Source organism: Anopheles gambiae, chromosome 3, assembly GCF_943734735.2.
Source record: "Anopheles gambiae chromosome 3, idAnoGambNW_F1_1, whole genome shotgun sequence".
NCBI lineage: Eukaryota > Metazoa > Arthropoda > Insecta > Diptera > Culicidae > Anopheles > Anopheles gambiae.
This window is the reverse complement of record NC_064602.1, coordinates 46,287,727-46,309,183: the sequence shown is the minus strand read 5'-3', so window position 1 is coordinate 46,309,183 and position 21,457 is coordinate 46,287,727. Positions and strand designations below refer to the sequence as shown.

At 40.1% G+C, this 21,457-nt stretch overlaps 1 protein-coding gene across 5 annotated transcripts in view; it reads right to left on the bottom strand.

Moving 5' to 3' along the window:
* The window catches only part of LOC1279385 (lachesin), a 61,643-nt gene that overhangs the window by 27,700 nt on the left and 12,486 nt on the right, over positions 1–21,457 (bottom strand). For all 5 annotated transcript variants that reach the window (XM_061657645.1, XM_061657644.1, XM_061657643.1 and 2 more), the window contains exons 3-6: positions 14,922–15,028; positions 11,523–11,739; positions 5,672–5,830; positions 5,251–5,379 (exon numbers count right to left, since the gene is read on the bottom strand). In XM_061657645.1, coding sequence (XP_061513629.1) covers positions 5,251–5,379; positions 5,672–5,830; positions 11,523–11,739; positions 14,922–15,028 — 612 coding nt within the window. The remainder of the gene's footprint in view (positions 1–5,250; positions 5,380–5,671; positions 5,831–11,522; positions 11,740–14,921; positions 15,029–21,457) is intronic.

The window sequence follows — 21,457 nt, the reverse complement described above, 5'->3', positions numbered from 1 at the left end:
GCGCCAGTGTTGTCTACACACAGTGTTGATTTTATGACTAGCATTAAAATTATTATGCGATTCATTTTACGATTATGTCTACATCGTGCAAACATTTTCGTGGTCGGATTTTGGTGCCTTCCCTCAAAACGAGGATAATGATGAGGGATGAAGGCGTGCAGCTAACAAATTTTACATTTGTTTTTGGTCAAACCATTCTTCCCTCGCTCCCATCGGTCCTCATTGTACCACTCAAACAATCCAAACCGCTTAGATGTTGCGAGTGGTCGGAATGGCCCCGGCGATGGGTTCCACCGGCTTGTTGAAAGTTGTTTTCCCTTCCACCACCGGAAGCTACTGCCACGAATTTGACTCTTCTAGCTGGTGCGTTGTTCCAACACAGGAGTGTAGAACCAAGGAGGGAAGGGATTTTTCCAACACACCCTTCCCCCACAGCAGCATGGCATGTGGGTAGGGGACAACAGACAACAGCGGTGGAGGCAATCCTCTCGGGGAGGGGGCCAAACGGGCCAAAGAGCCAAATGGAACAAATTATTGTAACGGCCATTATGTAAATTGGGGCTTAGACAGTTCGCGCTTACGACTTTGTCTGCCACTCTTTTGGACCTGGCACACTTTAGCGACCGTGTTTCATTGGTTTGTGATGGGGTGATGGCTGTTTTCGCGCTAGAACTTTGCCTTTGCAAGCTGCTCAGCCAGTTGTTGCTGCTGGTTCGGTAAAGAAGGTAATTAGTTAAGCCGATTGCAAGATAGCGCAGTCATTTGGCGGTTGGTAGAAAATCTGCACAACAGTTAATGGATGGTGCTTAGGAGTGGTATTGTTTTTTTCCCGAAGCTCAACGTGCCAATAAGCGCGAGGTGTCGTACTACACACTACCAGAAAGGGGATGTTTTGAGCGACATTAATCTTTGGTATCATTTTTTCTGTAAAAATCAAACAATGTAACAGAAGCTATTCATTGCAGATCCTTTTATTCTTGATATATTCACAGTAAGGATGATCTTTGAAGGAAATCTTGGCATAATGAATGAAGCTAAATTAATTTTCTTGTTTTTTGCGTTTTATTAAGGGATTAGGATAGCTTTTTCTTCTTTTATTTGGCGTAATGTCCTACGCATTCCTTGCTAGAGGGGGACGGTCCTTATGAGGCTTGAACCCATGACGGGCATGTTATTGAGTCGTTCGAGTTGACGACTGTACCACGGGACCCCCCGTTAGGTTAGCATTAGTACCATAATTGTAACATGGTCAATGCAGCTATGATACCTTTTTAGCTTCTTCCCGCAATTAAAAAACAATTCAATTATAGTAATTTCTTCACAATATCTATTATTGAAGATCGATACATCATTTAACAATTATGAATAAACATTGTAAGCAACTTGCATTGCAATATTTCATAGAATGTGGATTCAAAATTTATTTGCTAAGATATCTTAAGATATCTTGCATAATTTTAATGTTATTAAATGTATTCTAATTATAGTTGAAACAAGTCTTTGTGTCATAAATGTTGTGGCTTATCAACCTAACCCCTTTACTCAATAACGGCACATGTATCATTACCAACCTAGACGAGCTTCGTCGAACAAAGATGAATCGATTGACGACGTTTGAAGTGCCATTTAATGGATAGCATCAAAGCAACACTGACCATGATGGTGGTCAGCTGCTTAGATGGGTTCGCTTGCCTAATCTTGCCATATTTGTACAAGCGTACTTGAGCAGCATCATAGGCAGGCCGGTTCGATCCTCGACCTTTCTCCGGGACGAAACCCCAGCTTCTTCCAGCGGCTTGGGTTAGTTTGGGTCATCTGAAGCCGGCTGGCCAGGCGGTCAGTAAATGATGATTGTCTTCATTAGCAATAATCGTTATCCCACCGGTAGGGAGGATATGCTGCATCATCAATTACGTTGCCGGAGGTTGTCGATAGAGCAGTGGTCTGCAGGTAAGAGAAAGCAGACTAGTGCTTGGGAAATAACCTTTTCCCTAGCCGACTTCTCTGACAACCACCTCGTGTGAGAATCAATGTCCATACGTGCCACAAACCAACCGAGACATCGCAGGGGTAATTTTCGACACCATTTAACAGGTTGACTACACGATCAATGCCGGTCAACCTTTAACCATTGGACGCCGTTAGCCAACGTGTGCAATCACTATATCGGAAACATTTTAATGGATAGGGTGAACGGAAAAAAATCAATCCGTTACCCACATCGCAATGGATAAGGCGAACGGAAGAAAACTGGCAATTTATTTGATTGCAACCGGGTTTCGCCCACTGCTGTAGTCTTATTCGTGGTGGCATACCGGTGCGCCTTTCCGTGTTGCCTCTTCAGTCCTACCGATTGAGCTTGGGCTCAATCAAATGTTGCCTTAAATTGTGTAATTTAGATTATTAAGCCACTGATGTTCCCAACCAGATAACAATCCCGCTCCTCTAGCGTATTCGCACGCTGAAGAACCGGAAAAGTCTATTGGCAAAATTTGCTCCCTTGCTTGCACCGTCGTTCACGGTTTGTTATGCCATTTTCCGGCACAAATTCGTTTGGGGATAACCTGCTGGAGCACCAAAGCTTATCCGCCTACCTACATACATACATGCCTCACGTACACCTCATCGGAAGTGTCGTACTGAAATCAGGCAGGTCAAAGAAAGGCAGGACGAACGCTCCATGCGTTACAGCTCAGACAGACCCGTTCATTGTCAGTTCCTCCAGCAACGTGGCAAGAAGACAACAGAGGTTTCCTCTTCGTTTGGTCCCCTTTGTATCCATCCCCATGGCCTGAGGTTGAAGGAAAGTGTGAGGCTACGTCGCACTACGGTGCAGTTGATTTTACCTCAAATATTTATTTTTATTATTTCGTTCACACCTTCCCAATCATCCGCTCAACCGTGAATCGGACCGGAGACTTTCCGAAAAAGTGGGAATGTTCCTTTGGCCGTTAGGTTGCGGGTTGGTTGGGGATTATGGTGGCATTATTGAGTATCTTTCTTGCTGCTAACGCGAACAGAAAACGACTACCATCGAGAATTCCACCTGCTTCGCAGCAAAAGGCCCCCGGGGGTGTAGAAAATTCGGCTCCGTAGCAATCCGCACCAACTTAACGGTTGATCCTTTTCACAGAGATACTTATGCCCCGGGTGTGTTGAAGTGTTGAAGATTTTCGTAATACATCGATAGGGGAATGCGGAATGATGTGTTGCGTTCGACAGATCAATGAAGGGGGCGTTGTTCTCCCTTTGCTAGAGCCCAGCACATGTAGAGATAGCTGTTGTTGTAAGAATGCTTTCGCTTGTACATTCCGGCGTGTGCTAAGGAAGTGCAAGAAAAAAAGGAGGAAAAAAGAGCCCCGGAAGGGAAATCCCGGAACACGATCAGGCTTCAATGCTACAGACAGTGTAGCTTTAATTTTTTATCCAATCATCATGTAACATTGTCCTGTTTCCGGTTTCCACACGATGGAGTGTGTACTGGCAGTTCCGTTCTTTGGCAGCAGTTCCGCAATCCGCCCCAAGAATGCCGTCAATGAATATCGACAGTTTCCCTTTGCAAGAAAGATATCGTAACTCAGCGACTCAGTGATGTTAAATTCACTCTGCACCACCCTCGGAATGTAGGTTTCTTCACATTAAACCATTTCCCACGCGTGGTGTCTTTATGGCCTGGGAGATGTTCATGGTCGTCGTCGCTTCAGGCGCCTCTTGGTCGTGATCGATACGTTCAAATGTAAAATTGGATGGTAGTCGATGTCTCAAAAAATCGAAGCCAACACTATCGCGAGCAGACTCACAACGTCCGTGGGAATGATTCCCATTTTTCTTCGATTTTCGCTCAAAAGATTTAAATTTTCCTTTCGACATTATTCCCCTTTTTTAACATTTTCATTCCATTACCACACGAGGCAGTATAGAACATTTGCAAAAAAAGAAAAGAAGACGGTTGGATATTTAGCTTAGCAATGTGAGCACGAGAGACATTTAAAGTGAAAGTGGTGACTTTAATGCTGGAACGTTTTCATGCACCGCTGGAGATGCTTTTTACGTACTACCATTTACCGTGTGTCGTCTTTCTTAACAGTGCGTGACAGAGTTACGGGCGAAGGATATGTTATCTTTAATCACATGTAGTTTGATTGATTAAATCCATTGATTGGATGCAGGACAGCTTCAGATGGGCTCGAAAACGATAACAAAGGCGAAGCAATGTGTGAAGAAAAGCATGATGGGATAATATTGCTCATACGTCAAAGTATCGATGAAATGTATGTCACATATTGTTCATTTTGTTGAATTTAAAGCATGTTTAAATTTTGTAGCACAAAATTATTTTTGTTCTAAAAGCAACTAAAAGTATTTAATTTAAGATAAAAAAAATCTCCTTTCCTTTTTAATTGGCTAGCACGAATTGCTGAGCTGTTTCTTCTTCAATGGCTAATCAATTATGTAAACAGCAATGTAAACGATACCACTGCCGGTATGGTAATTTGCTGGACGTTCTCTCCACGAAAAAAGAATGAAGAAAACAAAAAAAAAAGTGAAGCCCGATCGCTAGTTGAAATCGCTTTCCAAACGATTGACATAAGCTACTGGAACAGCGAAATGGAAGCGCAATATAAAATTCAAATTAATCCCCGTCAAAATCACCTATCCACTCGTGGTCAACACGTCAGGGGGTGGTGGTTTGTTGGGACGCTGTTGTGCTAACAACGTGGCTGACACCTCTAATGGTTTCAAGTAGCAGCTCCTCTACCGTGTGGAAAGGAGGGAATCGCAACATTCCTTCGACCGGGCAGCGGGCAGGGTAAAATGGCCGATTAGTGTTTTTAATTTCCATACTTCGTCCAGGATTAAGGCAACCGCATTGGAATGGAATTATTTCAGAACGGTTGTTGCTTTTGCTTTTGTTTTCATTCTGTTTGCTGCATGCTATGCTTACGGCTACCAGGGAAAATCACATTCACTTCGTGTGCTTGTTTGTTCGTATTTTTGAGCTTGCGGGATGCTGGTAGGATCTCGTTTTTTGCATTGCCCGCGTTGGCTAATGTAGAAAGAAGCGTGTGTAATTTAATGGTAAATGTAAATTGGTTTTAATTTAAGCAGTTACCTCACAATACGATTCCGCAACGATCATGGCAACGGTGTGGGTAACGTATCGGACCCGAGTGTGCTTCATGTATGGCCAATCGACCATTGGGTGGGAAGTGTTTGTATGAAATTTATCTTGTGTGTGTGTGTACTTACAGTCAACGCTGACTTTAATTCGCTTTGACACCGTGGGCGGTACACCGTTCGATGCAATACAGAGGTATGCGCCCATGTCTAGGCGCGAAATTTTCGTAATTTCGATGGAATTTCCTTCCCACTCGAGTACTGCAGCCGGTAGCGTAATAGCGTAGTTTAACATCCACGGGGCGTCCAGTTTGCACAGTGGGTGTTATCGGAAGATGGAAACCATGGAATGGAAGGAAACGCGTGAAAATGGCAAGAAATTTATTAATGCAGGCGAAAGACGCTGCAGCCGATAGCAGTGCGACCAGTTTCACCGCAAGGGTTCTTGTGCTGACTCTTGCATTTATCAAAGGGTCCGTTTGGCAAGATTCTAACGGTAGGTGGTGTTCGTTTGACGTGAAATTTAACGTGTGTGCATGTGTGTGATGCTTACCGTTTAACGATCTATTAATGGCTATTTTAGAGTTGTCGTCTCGCTTCCATTTAACTGTGGGCGTTGGACTGCCCGTAGCTCTGCATTTGAGAGTCACATTGGAACCTTCCCGAACGATTACATCGCTTGAACTTAGCGAATCGTCAATGTTTGGAGGAACTGGAACGAATAGGAATAAAAAGGAAAATATTATTTAGTACAATTTATTACTTCACATGTGTATTAGTAGAAAGTTTTTAATGATGAAGTTCATCGAACGAATTAGCAACCCGTTCTTTATGGGATCAAAGGATTAAAATATGCATAGCCTAGTTAAGCCCTTGGTATTTTTGTGTAAGTTAGCTGTTTTTAACAAGCATAAGACGTTCAAAATGCGAGGTAAAGGCTCCGTATGGTGAGAGCTTGGTGTCCAACTAGTTACATTCATTTACTTTGATGCTATGATTATGTTCTTTATAGTTTTATAATTTTAAGTCTGATTGTCTAATAGTTCCGTCTCATCGTCTGATTGTTACGTTATTTATACACCACCACTTTCTTGTCTGATAATACAATCCAAGCATCGACACTATTCTCTAACCAGACGGCAATTGCTAGCAACAATGTTTAAAATTGTAACGCTCTATGTATATTAGATAATTCTTTTTTTAATAAACTGATAGTATTAAGATTACAGTGAATACCCGGGATAAGGTAACTGCAAGCAGCAAATTGCCTGCAAAGAAGATTGTTAGATGTTTACATAAGATTAAATACTTGGTTTAAAGATTCTTGCATAACGAGTAGAATCATTTGTATTGCTATAACATTTTTCGGTGCCGATGTGAATTCTGTATCACGTTCGGTTAACATGGAGCATTTCTTTATGTTTGATTATTGTTGAGTCCTATACGAGTTTTCATAATAAGTATAATTTACATGTTTTTTTTGGGGTTTTCATAATTTTGAGTCACTATAACATCCTTGTTGGACAGTCACATTGGAAATTGCAAATGTCAATTGAATTTCTCGAAAATAGGTGATATATAGTAAAATTCCCATCATATTAAGTTCATTTCTCACCGCAGTACTTTCCGAAAATGGATAACTACCTCTCGATCATATTATAGTTAGTATAGTATAGTATGGTGGCAACATCTAACAGGTCATAATATGCCTCACATTACAAAACTTACATGTTGTTTGACTAGGCCTTGGTACGACCAAACCCCTAAAATCGATTGGGCATTGCAAAAACTATGCAAAAAAGAACAACAAATAGATCAATACTTTCGAATGCTCATTGCCAACAAATACAATATTATTCTTAAAATTCATACAGATGGCTCGGTATGTAATAGTTCTGCTGGCTATGGTACAGCATCACAAAATGCTCGCTGCAGTATTAAGCTTCCTGATAGTTCGTCAATATTCTCAGCAGAGGCTATTGCGATTATGATAGCGATTGAAGAAGCCACCGTAAATGATAGACCTAACGTTATTTTCACAGATAGCACTAGTGTCCTGAAAGCTTTAGAGAAAGGATCCATGTAAGGGTTTCACATTCAATCCATCGAATCGAAAGATAGATCAATTCAATCCTGTTGGATACCAGGATATAAAGGCATCAAAGGAAATGAATAAGCTGACCGTTTTGCGAATGAAGGCAGAATGGTAGAAGATCATGTCGACTGATCCATCTCCAGAGGCGATTTGTCATTGTGGTGGAGAAGATCAACACATCAGACCTGGCAAAACACATGTAATACATCACCCATCAGTAATCTAAACAAAATAAAACAAGCCATTGCACTTCGGACCGATCCACTAGATCACAGCGATCAACGTATAATAACAAAAATGAGAATTGGACATACCCGACTAACGCATACACATCGATTAAAAAGGAATCACTTTAAATCTGCCCGTTTTGTGGAATTGATATGACGCTAGAACACATTTTAATAGACTGTTATGGTTACTCTGTCGAAATGATAATTTACAAGCTAGGAGAACATTGGGATACTGTACTATCAAACAATCTGAATGAAATAAAAAAAGTTTTGAATTTTCTGAAGGAAACTAATATTTATAAGCAAATTTAAAAATATACCACAATATACAAGTGAGATTTAACAGCAAAAGTCTTTTGTTTTCTTTTTACTTTTTCTTTTTTTATTTTATTTTATTAAAACTTTAATAATAATTAATACACCTTTTGTTGTGAACTATTACTTATCTTTCTGAACTATTATTACTCATAGAACTATATAATATATAATTCATATTACTTAACTTTTAAGGCGAGAGCCCCAGAAAAAAGCCCTGTAATATTGCCAGAAAGAAAAGTGTTCTTAGGGGATCTACTTGTTCATGAAGGTGAGAGTTGCCCCTGCCGATTGCTGCAATCTGGTAGAGTTTCGTATGACTATATACAGGGCGTTCGGGATAATTTTGACAGTTACATTTTTGTTTATAACTCGTGATCGAGTTGGCATAGGAAAACAAGCAATACGTCATTCGACAGCTAAAAGTGTACGAAACAAGCAGCGAAAACATTCCGTGATAAAAAAATGCCAAAAAAGAGTACATTGTGGAAGCGGATCACATGCATCATGCTGATCCGCGCCGGACGCGACAACCGCGACATCATGCAGTGCGTGCAGTGTTCGCTGAACACGGTGAAGGCGATCCGGAGTGAGCTGAGAGAAAACAGCGACGACGACGAAGCGGTGGCAGCACGAAAACCACATTCTCAGCGGCGGGATTGCGTGCGGACCGACGCTTTCCTGGCTGACCTCCAGGCGCGCGTGATGGAAAATCCGGGGATCGGAATTCGGTCGTTGGCACGTGAGATGGGGGTGGCACCATCCACGATAAAAATGGCCCTGAATGACGACCTTGGACATCGTCGAGAAGCCTTGGATCACGAGAGTGGCCAACGGCAGACCGTACGTGTTCCAGCAGGATTCCGCTCTGTGCCATACAGCCTCCAAAACGATAAAGTGGTTTGCGGCCAATTTCAACGACTTCACCGCGCCGAATGTGTGGCCTCCCAGCTCCCCGGATCTTAATCCAATGGATTATTTCGTGTGGGGCGCGGTGGAACGGGACACCAACAGAACCTCCAGCAACTATTTCTAAAACAACAAAAAATTCCCCGATGATTAATTTTGCCATTATTTTTTTTTCTTTCTCCGTAGGTGACTGTCAAAATTATCCCGAACGCCAATTGTACCCATTGCACTGTATATAGTGTGCAAGTGTTGTAGATTTGATGCCAATACATTTGTAGAAATCTTTGTGACCTTATTTGTGAATATTTATATAAGAATATTTACTATATATAAATATAACAATATTTACTATAGCAAAATTTTAATTTCTATGAAACTGGTTTGTTTGAAGTAAAAACAGTCTAGCAGTTACTGACAAAAATCAATAAAAAATCGTTCTGAAAGACATACAAATTATATGGAAACGAGCATCCCGTATTACGAGTTTTTCGAGCCACTGGAACGGATTAAACTCGTTATGGTGGGTTCCACTGTATTTAAAAAGCAAAAACTCGACAGAAACAATTAAGTAATCTATAATACGTCAAAATGACACACACATATTTTTTGTGGACAACCCGCAACAGTGTTCATATGCATATGCAGTAGATGCTCACAAACTGCTAGCCACATTCTCTAATGTGGCACACTCTTTCCTTAATTTGCTCACACAATAGGTGCAAAAAATGTGAAAGAAACTTTTTATGAAAGAAATATAGTCTACAGACAACTACAAGCAAACAACATGACAGCTGAGTGTGAACCATGTGTCAGAGCAGACAAAAAACCAAGTGTTGAATGTTTTCGAACAACTTCGCTGCTGGATGGTCTTTTTTGGAGGAAAGTTTCTTGTTATTTCTTCCTTTTTTACGTCGTGCAATCGTCGTGGTTTGTCAAGTGTGTGGTGGAATTGTTGAAGATTCCTGTGTTGCTTTCAGTTTTTTTTTGTGTGTGCAGATTATTGATTTCGGAAACATACGATAAACAGGGTATGCGATGAAATGGAAGGCAGCACGAAACATGCATTTTTCAAAAACATCGCCCACCTCTCGTCCTAAGCATTGTTCGCTCCTTGCATCGTGACACTTGGCAGGTTGGCGTAAGGAGCTTATGCTTACTCGCCCCTTCGACCACCTAGATTGTTTGCAGCAGCTTCACGCTCCAGGGAAATGAAAATAAATAAATGTTTATTTTAAAATTGTTTTCATTTCCTCTTTTCGCTCCCAAAACCCACACCCAACGGTTCCCCTAAAGACATCCAGTGCGCAGTGTTTGCCGTGGGGTTCCCTTCAAGCTGTTTTCGACAACAGAGGTTTCTTTTTTGGCTCTTCATGCCACCACTCCGGATTGCAGGTTTGAAGGTTATTTTTCTTGCATCAGCTACAGATTGCCTTTACTAAGCGTCTAGGTCACATCCACCAGCAATGCGTCCAGGCGGCAACCGTCGAAGCGACGAAGATAGACAGCGGCATCTTGGAGGCGTTAGGCGGCTCGTTATCCTACAACATGCCGACATGTCCTGCCACTACTACTGGAAGAACATAAACAACAAGCTCAACAATACTACCATCAGGATACGCTTGGATAGTAGGTTCCGTGTATTTTCACGTATTGGATGACGACGGCCGATGATCCTAATGTGATTTGAATTTAAATTGATTTCCGTTCCTCATTATGCCTATCGTTTTTCATCGGTGCAAACGACAAAAGTGCAAAATCGAATCACTTCCTCTTAGCCAGTTGATGCAGCACTGCCGGATGATCGGATTTACCGAGGGCTCTATTGCAAAAATGCTATGCAATAGCAAGGGAGAAAACGCTACCCCGAGAGCGTAGCGTGTATCAAAGCGAAACAATATGCAGAAAAAAAAGTGTACCGGTTTCCTTGCTTCATTGACAGAGTTTGTCGCGTAAGCGAAGAATCGAAATTGCAAAGACTCGGTGCTGTATTGTTGCTATCCAAGATACGCTGCCAACAGGAACGTGTTGCAAAGGTATGGTAACGCAGTGCAGATTCAATTTTTCATTCGATTCGAGCTTGCAGAAAAGTAGAATCATCGAACGCTGAAAGCTTTGCCGAAAGCTGATAAACGGTATTGTTCACGTTGACTCTGCAATAGTTGTCTATTTATTCTGCAGAGGGGATTATTTTCACAATTACTCTTCGGAACAATCCGTCTGTAATGCTGGATTTTGTTTTAACAAGTCATTTCCTTCGCGAAATCTTTGGTGCGGCAACTCTTTCACAAATGATTAACTTGTTTGTTATTTTGTTATTTTCTTTCTAAGAACAAAAAATCACCTAAAAGTGATGGTAGAATAAGTTAATTATCGTCATTTTATCGCACGCCAGTGATCGTTACTTTCAAGCACGGTAAAGGCAATATATTTCAGAGCGACAGAGGGAAATTAAATTTTTCCCATGTAACGCCTCACCAGAGACCGATTTTTGCAGGTGATAACGAAGCTACAGCTCCCTTTCTTTGAATATCCTGGCATCTAATTTGATTCTAAAGGCGCCACCATGCAATACCTGCTGATGGATTATAGATACGACTGAAGATATCGATTTCCAAGAGGGTGTTGGCTTGCAGTACTAAATGGCTTTCTTGTGGCCGTGCCGACGAGATTTCGCGCAACACTCGTTCGAAATGTGATTACGTTCAACAGAGCAAAATTAGAGCAGTAGGTTCAGAAAATTAAGGTTTATAGCGCGTGTGAGTGTGAGTAAAAAGTCATTAGAGTTTGGTAGTGTTGTAGAAAGCGAGCGGTTTGTGCAAATAAATCTTTTCAGCAGACAGCGACAATGTACTTACCCACCACATGAAGATAGCCAAACTGCGTCTTCGCAGTGACTGTGTTGATTTGGCACATGTACCGGCCCTTGTCCTCTTCCTGGACGTTTGATATGTGTAAGAACCAGGTTTTGTGTTTGTCATGCTTGTCGTGCGTGACACTGATGCGAGGATTCCTTGTGATTACATGATTATGTACAGTAAGGATTGCGGACTGCTCGAAGTGCATCCACGCTACCTGTAAAAAAAAAGTTGATACAAAAAAAATTATAATTTCTTAAATCATATCAAAAGAAAATTTTACTGAAGAAACGGTATAAAAATCGACATGTATGATAGTATGCTTTCTACATGTACAGATTTGGCATTTGGTTTGTATATACAAAAACACATCAATAATGATAGATGAAACGGCTTGGTAGTCTATTGTAGACATTTCCAATATTTTTGAGTGGTGCTTAATTATTATCATAGATAAATGAGTAATAAAAATCAAACGCAGAAGCACAATGACCAAAAGGGCTGTAGGTCTGATAATTAGATTATAACTAATATAGATTATAGTATGAATAAGAAGGAAAACTCCAAGAAAGTTCTGATTAGTCATTCGTCATCAAACATTTAAATAATTATTCAAAAAATAATCTTTAATATCTTTCATCATGAAAATATATTGATTACTCAATACCCTTAAAACATTTACCTAACACATATAAGAATGTTGTGTTGTGAAATATGTTTGCTCTTAATAATTATAGTATCAATTGCAATTGAAAATTTACAGTATTTACACTCAAGCAATGGAGATTCGGTGGTAAAGCCGTAAATTGCCGTAATAAGTAAAAAAACACGTCACTTAGGGGTTGTAAACACGTTTGGTGCAAAGCATTCCATGCTCATTGACTTTTGCGTTCGAGGTATTCTATTTGATCACTAACAACCAAACTTTTTAGGCTAGTTTTGATAGATTACTGTAGTTTAACTAAAAGAAGAAGACATTACTTTGAAAGTGTATTGCTCTAGACCCTAAAATGCACTCTGAAAGCAAAAATACATTGAATGCATAATATCCATAGACAACGGAAAGGTTTCCCATTGTTTGCTTCTGGATTTTTTCAAACAATGAATTAAACATGATCGTGTACAATGGTTTCGTCCAGTTTAAATGAATATATTGCTGCGATATAAATTGAGTCGTATTTGCTACGACGATGGATGATATCACAAAAAGCGACTCCTTTTCGTACATTTGCACACTTTGTAAGTCGGTCCACCTTTGCGGAATGTTTTCTCAGCTGGTTCTTTGATTATTGACAAATTTGGTCTTCATTTGTGCCAAGTCGTTTTCTACCAGACGATAGTCCTCAACCAAACTCTCGCTAGAGCAGAACGAATCTCGTATGAATGGTCTCCAATCGCTTTGTTTGCCATCCAATTTGGTATATATTCTCGGAACAAGCGTTTTACCCAATCCATACTCTGATGTGTAGCTGCCAAAGGGCGTATTTGTAGACAAAGTTGGTATTTGACCATAGGATGTTATCGCTTATGAAGGTTATGATTCGAAGGTGTTGATCCCCAGGGATGGAGACAAAACGGCATGAGTACAAACAGTGTATATAATTTATTCGGTAGAACTGTCTGTATAACTTTTTACTGACGTAATTTAAATGTTCGCGTTATACATCGAGTTTATTTTTTGGTTTGGTTTGAAACTGTTTACCATTTTCGCGATGAACTATACCACCCGTGGGTATTTAATCATTTGGGAGAAATATACAATATTCCCAGACTATGCATATAACGCGCCATATGTTAAAGTGAATGGAAGCTGTTTAAGTTGTCTTCTGATCTTCCAGCGCTTTAGGCCAGTATCCTAAAAACAATGCCGTCCTTCGTAAAGGCGTAACGCAGCCGAAGGGATCATGGTTTTGTTTCAGTGAGGCGTATAATTTACTTTCACCTTGATTTTTGGTCTTTGGAGAAATTCCCGAATCGATACTCTTTCACAAGGCAGGCGTTCGCTGAATCTGTTCCTATCTTTTAGCCTACCCTGGAAAGGCTGTGTACGTGATATCATGTGGCGAAACAAGATTCTGTTCAGCAAGAAGAAACTCCTGATGTTCCATATGAACCGACCGAAAGATGAAAATGCACTCCTTCGTGGAGGAATTTGTTTTTTTTTCTTATACTTATCCATCGCTCTGTGTTGAGGATGTATGTGTAGTATGGTATGTTATGGCATTCGTATGTATACTTACAACGCGCCCTTTTCCGTTTCCCGACATTAACCAGAAAGATAAGATGATCCTTTCGGAAAAGTTTTACCTTTATCGTAATAAGGTAATCCGACAGTGTTTTCATCTTCAACGAATAAATAAAAACACGTTCTTTATCGCTTAGGGAAAGGAATAAGCGTAAAGAAACATTTATCCTCAAGTTCAATGCAATGTTATTTGCAGATGTTTTTAGATATTTGATAAAAAGTTAGACAATTATCAAGGATTGATTTTTCAGCGTATGATATCAGTCATATGAATGATAAAGAATATTGTTGTGCTTATCTGTACTTATGATGTCTCGACTGTACTTATCAAATTATTTCCTTCAAATTCATTAGGATACAAATGGATCACTACGCATATCGTTGTTCAATAAATACAAAATTTTAGACAACATGTATTTCATACGTAAACTGAGACAAAATCACAAAAAAGATATTTCTTAAAATCATTCATTCAAACAGTACAACTCAACAATCACGTATCATCTTCCGTGTACCCTGTACCATACTAACGTACGGCTATTTGAGGTGCACCCCTTCACAAATGATATCTTTAGAGATTCCTACAATATGTAAAGCAGCAGGAACATATTGCCAACGTTCCGGCTGGGAAGAAAGATGGAATCTCCAGGCTGGTAGAATGCGAATAAATGTGAATTTTTATTAGTAAAATATTCATGATTGCGTACGTTTAGTCTACATCAAGATGATGCTCTTAGAAAAAACACAAAAACACGTTATAGTACCATGCCAAACGTTGGATTGCTTGTGAGTTGCGTGCAGCGATGGCAATGGGCACGATTAGGAACGATATCTTTTTATTAAAAGATAACAATTTTAATAAAACCAGATTTGCACACGTTCCGTGACTCCGATTGAAGCGTGATGAACGGCGCGAATTCGTGTTTGCAAACATGGTTGTTTGGCGTGGGGTGTCGTGTTTTTTAGCTGCATCGTGGGCGAGATAAACAAATTCATGTAGAACACGTGCGAAGCATAAATCGCAGTAATTTCTACGACCGTGCTGCACAACGATACATTTATTTGATGGGCGCTGTACTAAATGATGATCAGCGTCAATGAGCTTCGTAATGTTCATTGTAATGCGATGTCTGATTGCGCCCAATTGTACTTACTTTGTATGATCCTAGGTTTTTGACGGAACAAGCCAGTTTGACGTTCCGCCCGGCAGGCACTGTAACATTTTCTATAACATCTGTAAACTCTGGTTCCTCGACGACGACTGGAAAGAGATTGTAAAATATATATAGGTAAGATAACACATTTTATTAAATAAAGCATATTTGTATATATTATTTGAATTATTAAAAATGTTTGTAATTATTATTTTTTGCATTTAATTTAAATAATTTTGTTTCATTTGTATCCATAGTATATTGTCATAGAAGTTTAAAAAAAAAAATACAATTTCGTTGTAGACATAATTTTTGTGGTACAAATAATTTTTCTATTTCATTTATTCTATTTTTTTGTGCAAGATTTTTGAAGCTGACAAAAACGTTAATGTTATGCTATACAGTAGTTGCTTTGGGATGATAATTTCAAAAAAAAAACATTGTTGTTTTTAATAGTGGAAAGATCATAAACAATTTGTCACTGGCGATAAAAACTAATTAAATTTATGTCATTTACTATGTCGCCACAATCATCCGTTCGATCGAAATTGTTAGCAAATAAAAATCAATGAAACAATCACGTATCCGATTCGTGGCCGATCGGCATGTTGACGACGCAGCATTTTTAGGAAGTAAGAACAAAACAAATGTTTTTTATTGAGTTTAAAAAGAACTATTATAGAAAAAAGTAAGTGTTAAAACCTAAGCCTAGGATCAACCACCAATTCCTTCGAAGCTAGTTTCGTCTCTAACACAATCAAACGTATAAATTAGTGCATTATTCACAAAAGATTATACATCAAACAGGAAATTAACGTGTGCCGAAACATTTACAATCGTAAAAAAATTGTCTCGTCTAGTCCAAGAAAAGTAAAGCTTAAAGAAAAGATACATATACCTCGCACTTGGCTGAGTGTAAAATATCGAATGACTTTTTTAGGAGTTTTTTTTTATCTTTTCGATTTGCTCTTGTTCATGAGCTGATTATTATATTTTAAAAATTTTCCCGTTTTAATGCAGAAGCTAATAAAAAAAAACTATTTTTGTAATAGATTTTTTTTCATCAGATATGTTTTTATGTTTGATTCAAATTCATCTGAATGTCATCTGAATGACTGTTGTAACTCATGCATGACATTCTTGCAAGAGCTTGGCACCTAATAAAAGATAGTAAAACTATTATATATATTGTTCGTTCCCCGCAGTAGGAACTGACTATCTGGCTGTGGTACTTAATAACCAAAGCCATAAGTCTCGAAAGCCTGTATAGGCCGGCCCGGTTGCGCCAAACAGAAGAAGAAGAATACATACATACATACATGTGAAGACATACATACTAGACATGTGAAGATAAGTGATAAAAATAAAACAAAATTGCTGAACAATATTTTTACCTTTGAGTATTTGATATTCGGATGTTTAGTTCCACAAATGTTTTGCTTAATAACACATCAACAAATCACGGATTCAACTTGTACAGGAACAAAGTCCATATGAAAAGTGTAGCTTCCAATCAATACATCAACTCATATCTGAATCAAATATTAGCAACTATTAAGTTCGTTGCGTTCGATTTCAAAGTTTATTCATTTTGTTTCTGTCACGCCAGATAGCATCTTTTTGGAAGTTTAATCTCGCGAAGACACTTTGTCGTTTGCAAAACAATTCATTTTACTTTATCACAAACAGCTCGTTCGTTTTGACTCTTTTTCATATAATCTTTTCTTCTATCGTTAGTAGAAACGGGTGTTTGTTGACTGAATTTTTGGGTGGCCAGCATCCACCATCCACCATGGTCTTTCTTACCTTCGAACAATCAATTCGAAGGGTGCGCTTGAACGCTTGCCAACCGGCTCAGTGTTTCCGGCGTTTTGTCTTTTGTCGTCGTCGGCGTTGGGTGGTTGTCGAAACCGCATTGCCGAAGATAAATGGCTACAATGGTTATCAATTTCTAGAAACCCGGTACAGACGGTTCTTCTTCCACTGGGTAAAAGATGGTGAAGGTGGCGCTAGATGGCGCCATGCATTGGGTTTCTTTGCTTCGGAGACATCCGGAGGGTGCAGCATCGCGGTTCAAGATCCTGTCGCCGATGGCGATACACCATCGAGCTAGCAAGGAAATACGGACGACACTCCGACTCCTCTGCCTTTTTTCCGAATGGAAGTTTAAAAGTGCTGATGCCAGACGTACGATAGTGAAAAACATGGTCTTTAGTGTACGCAGACACTTTTTGGGTCGAGTAATTCGGGAGAAAAACAAAACTAATAGCAAAAGTGCAACCTCTACTTCCGTTCTCCCGATCATGGTCGTGTGGTGATCCCGTCCGTGCCAAAAGTCAGAAGGCTTGAATTCTTGTATCGACCGCATGCACACTAACCTAGCGCGGGAAACGAGTCGGAGCAAAGTTTTAAAAAAGCTGCTTCCGAACAACGACAGTGACAATAAAATATGTACAAATAAATATTCACCGAGTGATAAACAAGTGCGAAGGTCGAAGTTGTCGCGTTTTTCACCGGTAGTGAAGTGTAGGATCCGTTTTTCGTGTTTCATTTTGAACTCATTCAAAGTAAAATCGATTGCAAGTGGTCCCAGGGTGTGAGTGGTACGAATCGCGGGTGCATGTATTTATATTCATTTAGTATTCGACACACGATCTTACGATTCGTTACACATTGCTTAAAGCCGTATGCAAGAGCAAGAGAGCGGTAGAGCGAGATAGATACAGAAGGAGTGAAACAGAATGTGAGCAAAAAGTTGCTGATGGAGTCAAGCGCTCTAGTAGTTCATGTTAAAGTGTAACATCCATAGAACTTACATTTTGACATAAATGATATGGTTTTGATATGGTCACACCTTAAACTACTATTGCTTACGATATTTTTGAGACCAATTGATTTGTTTTGGAAATCATTTGTTCAGTGCTATAATATTCGGTTTGTACAACATCCATTTACCCATCTCTTTATTAGTTGATGGTAATTGAAATTAAGGTTAGGACGCATGACAAAAAACCCATAGTGAATGTGCCTTAATAAAGAATAGTTTTCAAAGAACTTTGGGCAATATTTTGGTTGTTAGCGTCACGTCGAACCAAGTTCGAATGTCTGTTGTCTAGTTCGACAAGACAGGAAACAGCTTCTCCTTCGTGATCTAACAAACTTCGTGCCGTCGCTCAGCAGTAGCTGCCGGTGCGTTGTCAGTTGGTTAGGCAGGAGTGGGTCTTTGCGTTCATGCCGGAAGGACATCGTTGAAAGGGTACGGTACGGATCAAACCAACCCGCAATATGGTACGATACACTGACGAAATCGAGGCCGTCAGGAGAGGTTTTCCTTTTTCATCCCACGATGCATCCGCTCGGGATGGGTAGTTCGGCATGAGGTGGCTTTTTCTGAAGACATTTCAGAAGACGCTCTACTGCGCTAGGTTATTGCGAGTGAAAGACGGCAGGAAAGCCATCGACAGAAGAAGTACTGTGATGAAATGTGGTACGTGCTTCGTTTGTGCTGTGTCGGTGTCGATTGTGCTGTGATGCCAGGCCGACCTTCACCAGTGGACCCTTTTCCGTATTCGGCGTATGCGGGAACGCACACCGACAAAACCTACACGGAGTTGAAATTGAATTAACGGTGTTTTATCGCTGTTGCCAATTGATTGTTGTTGATAAACTTGACTTTTGGCTGATTTTAAATGAAATTTCACCGACAGTCAGTCAGTCAGCGAAAGCGATGACGCCCATCGGGTTTGTTGCAGCAGCGGCAACGTCGAAGTGTCTCTGGGGGACTCTCGTTTGCAACTCGTTTTGGTTCTCTCTCTATCCACCTACGCGTGTGGCAAAAAGTTTACCTCAATTGACGAGTTTATCGAAACTTTTGGGTGAACCAACTCCACCGCGAATGAATACCAATGAATGTTATCCAAATACGAGCGATTACGTGCTACAGTAGTAAAGTATCAAGATAAAGGAGCAACCACACGCCCGTGTGGAAAGCGTTGTAATTCAAATGTGCGAGACAGTTGCAACAAATTTGTATTGTAGCAAAACCTCTTGATTGAGGGGTTTGTTTGACTTTTAATGTTGCTTTGAGTTTAATGATGTTTAAAAAAAGTTCCAGAAGCGTACAAATACTTTAAAGCAATTTAAAACATAAAAAGGGATATTTAAAAACTACCACCGTAATTTAAGTTTTTGTTTTCTACCAGTTAATACAATTATATTTTGTTAATTTTTAGTTAAACTAATATTTTAAAGCAAAAAGTGTAGCCAGTATTGAGCAAGTGATTTATCAACAACATTGCAAACCAATACATTTCTGTAATAAATTGCATAGAAACATATTTTTGCAACGATAATGGCCGTGATGCCAAGTCGCTTCATTGCAACATTAATTAATCGCTTTGAATGTACCTCACAAATCCTCAGCAACGTAAAACAAAACCAAAAAAATCCGCGCAAAACTCACAACAAAAGAATAAATTTGCTACCGTACTTCCTGTTTACTTTGACTCGCCCCCCCCCCCCTCCCCAGTGAGGTGTTCGATAATTATAACAGGAAGTCCCATTTCTATTCATCAGTTGAGCGGTGACGTTGACGTACTAATTAACCAATTAAATCTTAATTACATAAAGCACGATAATCACGTCAACGTAACGCGGATAAAAGCCGCGTCGAAAAATGATCCCAGCGTCGGTGTGGGGAATAGTGGTTTCCGTTTCGACGTAGCACTTCTGTTGTCTTGATGTTCTCCGTCTACCCTTTGCTGTGCAACATCAAGCGTGCCACAAAACCGACAGCGACTGCTTTGGAAATCAGGATATCCGTTCCATCCGCTCCTGCCCGTGCTCTCCCTTCCGGGAGGGCTGCCGTCAGGAAATACGCTTTATGGGTTTCTTGTGTCACAAAATGATACGCTCGTGACTCGTGGCGTCCCTTGTTACAGCTGAGTCGCATCGAAGTAATGTTTGCTGTGGCTTAGCGGATTGACACGCTTTTTCCTTTGGTACGGCTGCTGGTAGAAAGTGGTGTGGTTGCAATCGACGTGGGAGGTGCGATTCGCGAAACAAAAACAAACTAATTGAATGTGCATAAAAAGTGAAACCTAATTCCCTACAAGCACCTTCACACCCCGTCTTTGAGAGGGATCCCACGCTCAGGGGGAGCAGGCAGAAAAATGAACCTTAACCCGGGTCAGGCGCCGTGTTAAACGGGAATATTTCTGAAAGGTTCCCTCGGGGGGCCACCAATCCTGAGTGTGGGCGGGCAGCATTAAGATAAATGGTTTCCTGTTTCCGTACAAAACGATAAACAAGCAGATTAGGCGAGGCTCATTTGGTGGTTTTTTGGTCGATTCTGTAGACAAGCTTTTCTCAGCGAAGGTTGTTGTTGATGCTTTTTGTCGTGGTCAGCTATTAGTTCCGGGCGCAATTTGAGATGGAGATGGAGCTTCTGCGATAGGCGTGGGAAATTATACGGTTTGTTGATTAATTCGGAATTATACTGGTGTCAGAAAAGTATCATTAAGTGTAATGGGATCTCAGCGTTGAACGATGAAATGTGACTTTTTGTGACAGTTTAAATCACAGATGTAACAGCTAAATGGCTGGAGGGCGCCGATCGCCGCCGTCGGCGTCAACTCACACTAATTAACAACATGAACTCGTCATGGGTTCAAGCCCCGTATGGATCGCGCTTCCGTACACAGAATTGAGTATCCTGCTATGAACACACAAACAAGTTACAAACACCAAGCTCATTAGTAGCTTAGGCAAGGTCTAGGCCGACCGTGTTATGCCAAATAGTATAAAGAGGAACGGCTGCATATAATAATTAAGCATTATTTGACTGATTGGACTCACTATTAGTTATTTTGATCGTTGAATTTGACGTTTGTTTTAGCGAGATTTTGTAAATTGTTATACTATATCTCGTAAGATGTATCTTCTATTTGGCGTAGAAGATACATCTTACGAGATATAGTTTGACAATTTACAAAATCTTGCTAAAACAACCGTCAAATTCAACGAGGGTAAGATGTATTCACTCAGCGTATATTGTGCTAAAAAATATCAGACAAAAGAGATGTTTCTACGCAACGATGCCTGCTAGAAAATTCCTGTCAAAATCATATAATCACCTAACTAAGGAAAATCGAGCAGAGCTTAGTGAATCTATCTCAAGCGGTTTCGCCATTCCCTGGTACATATCTATGCTTGTCCTGTTGACAGGTGCAGCGAAATGTTTTTTTTTTTTGTATTTTAAGTAAATTTTGGGATAATCTAACTGATTTAGTGAAAGATTCAGCAACAATGATGTGAGCTGTGCGAATGCACCTGTTTCAAATGATTTTACCGTAGGCAATAACAATAAAACATGATTTTTTATGTAAATAAGCTTCATGCAAAAATCGACGTTGGGAATGCAAAAGATGGCCATGGGTTGGGCTGGGAAACCTTCACGAATCTTTGTATGTAGGTACAATAGTTATGATGATGTGACAAACTATAGCTGATATAAACGTAACGTAACGTAGTAACGT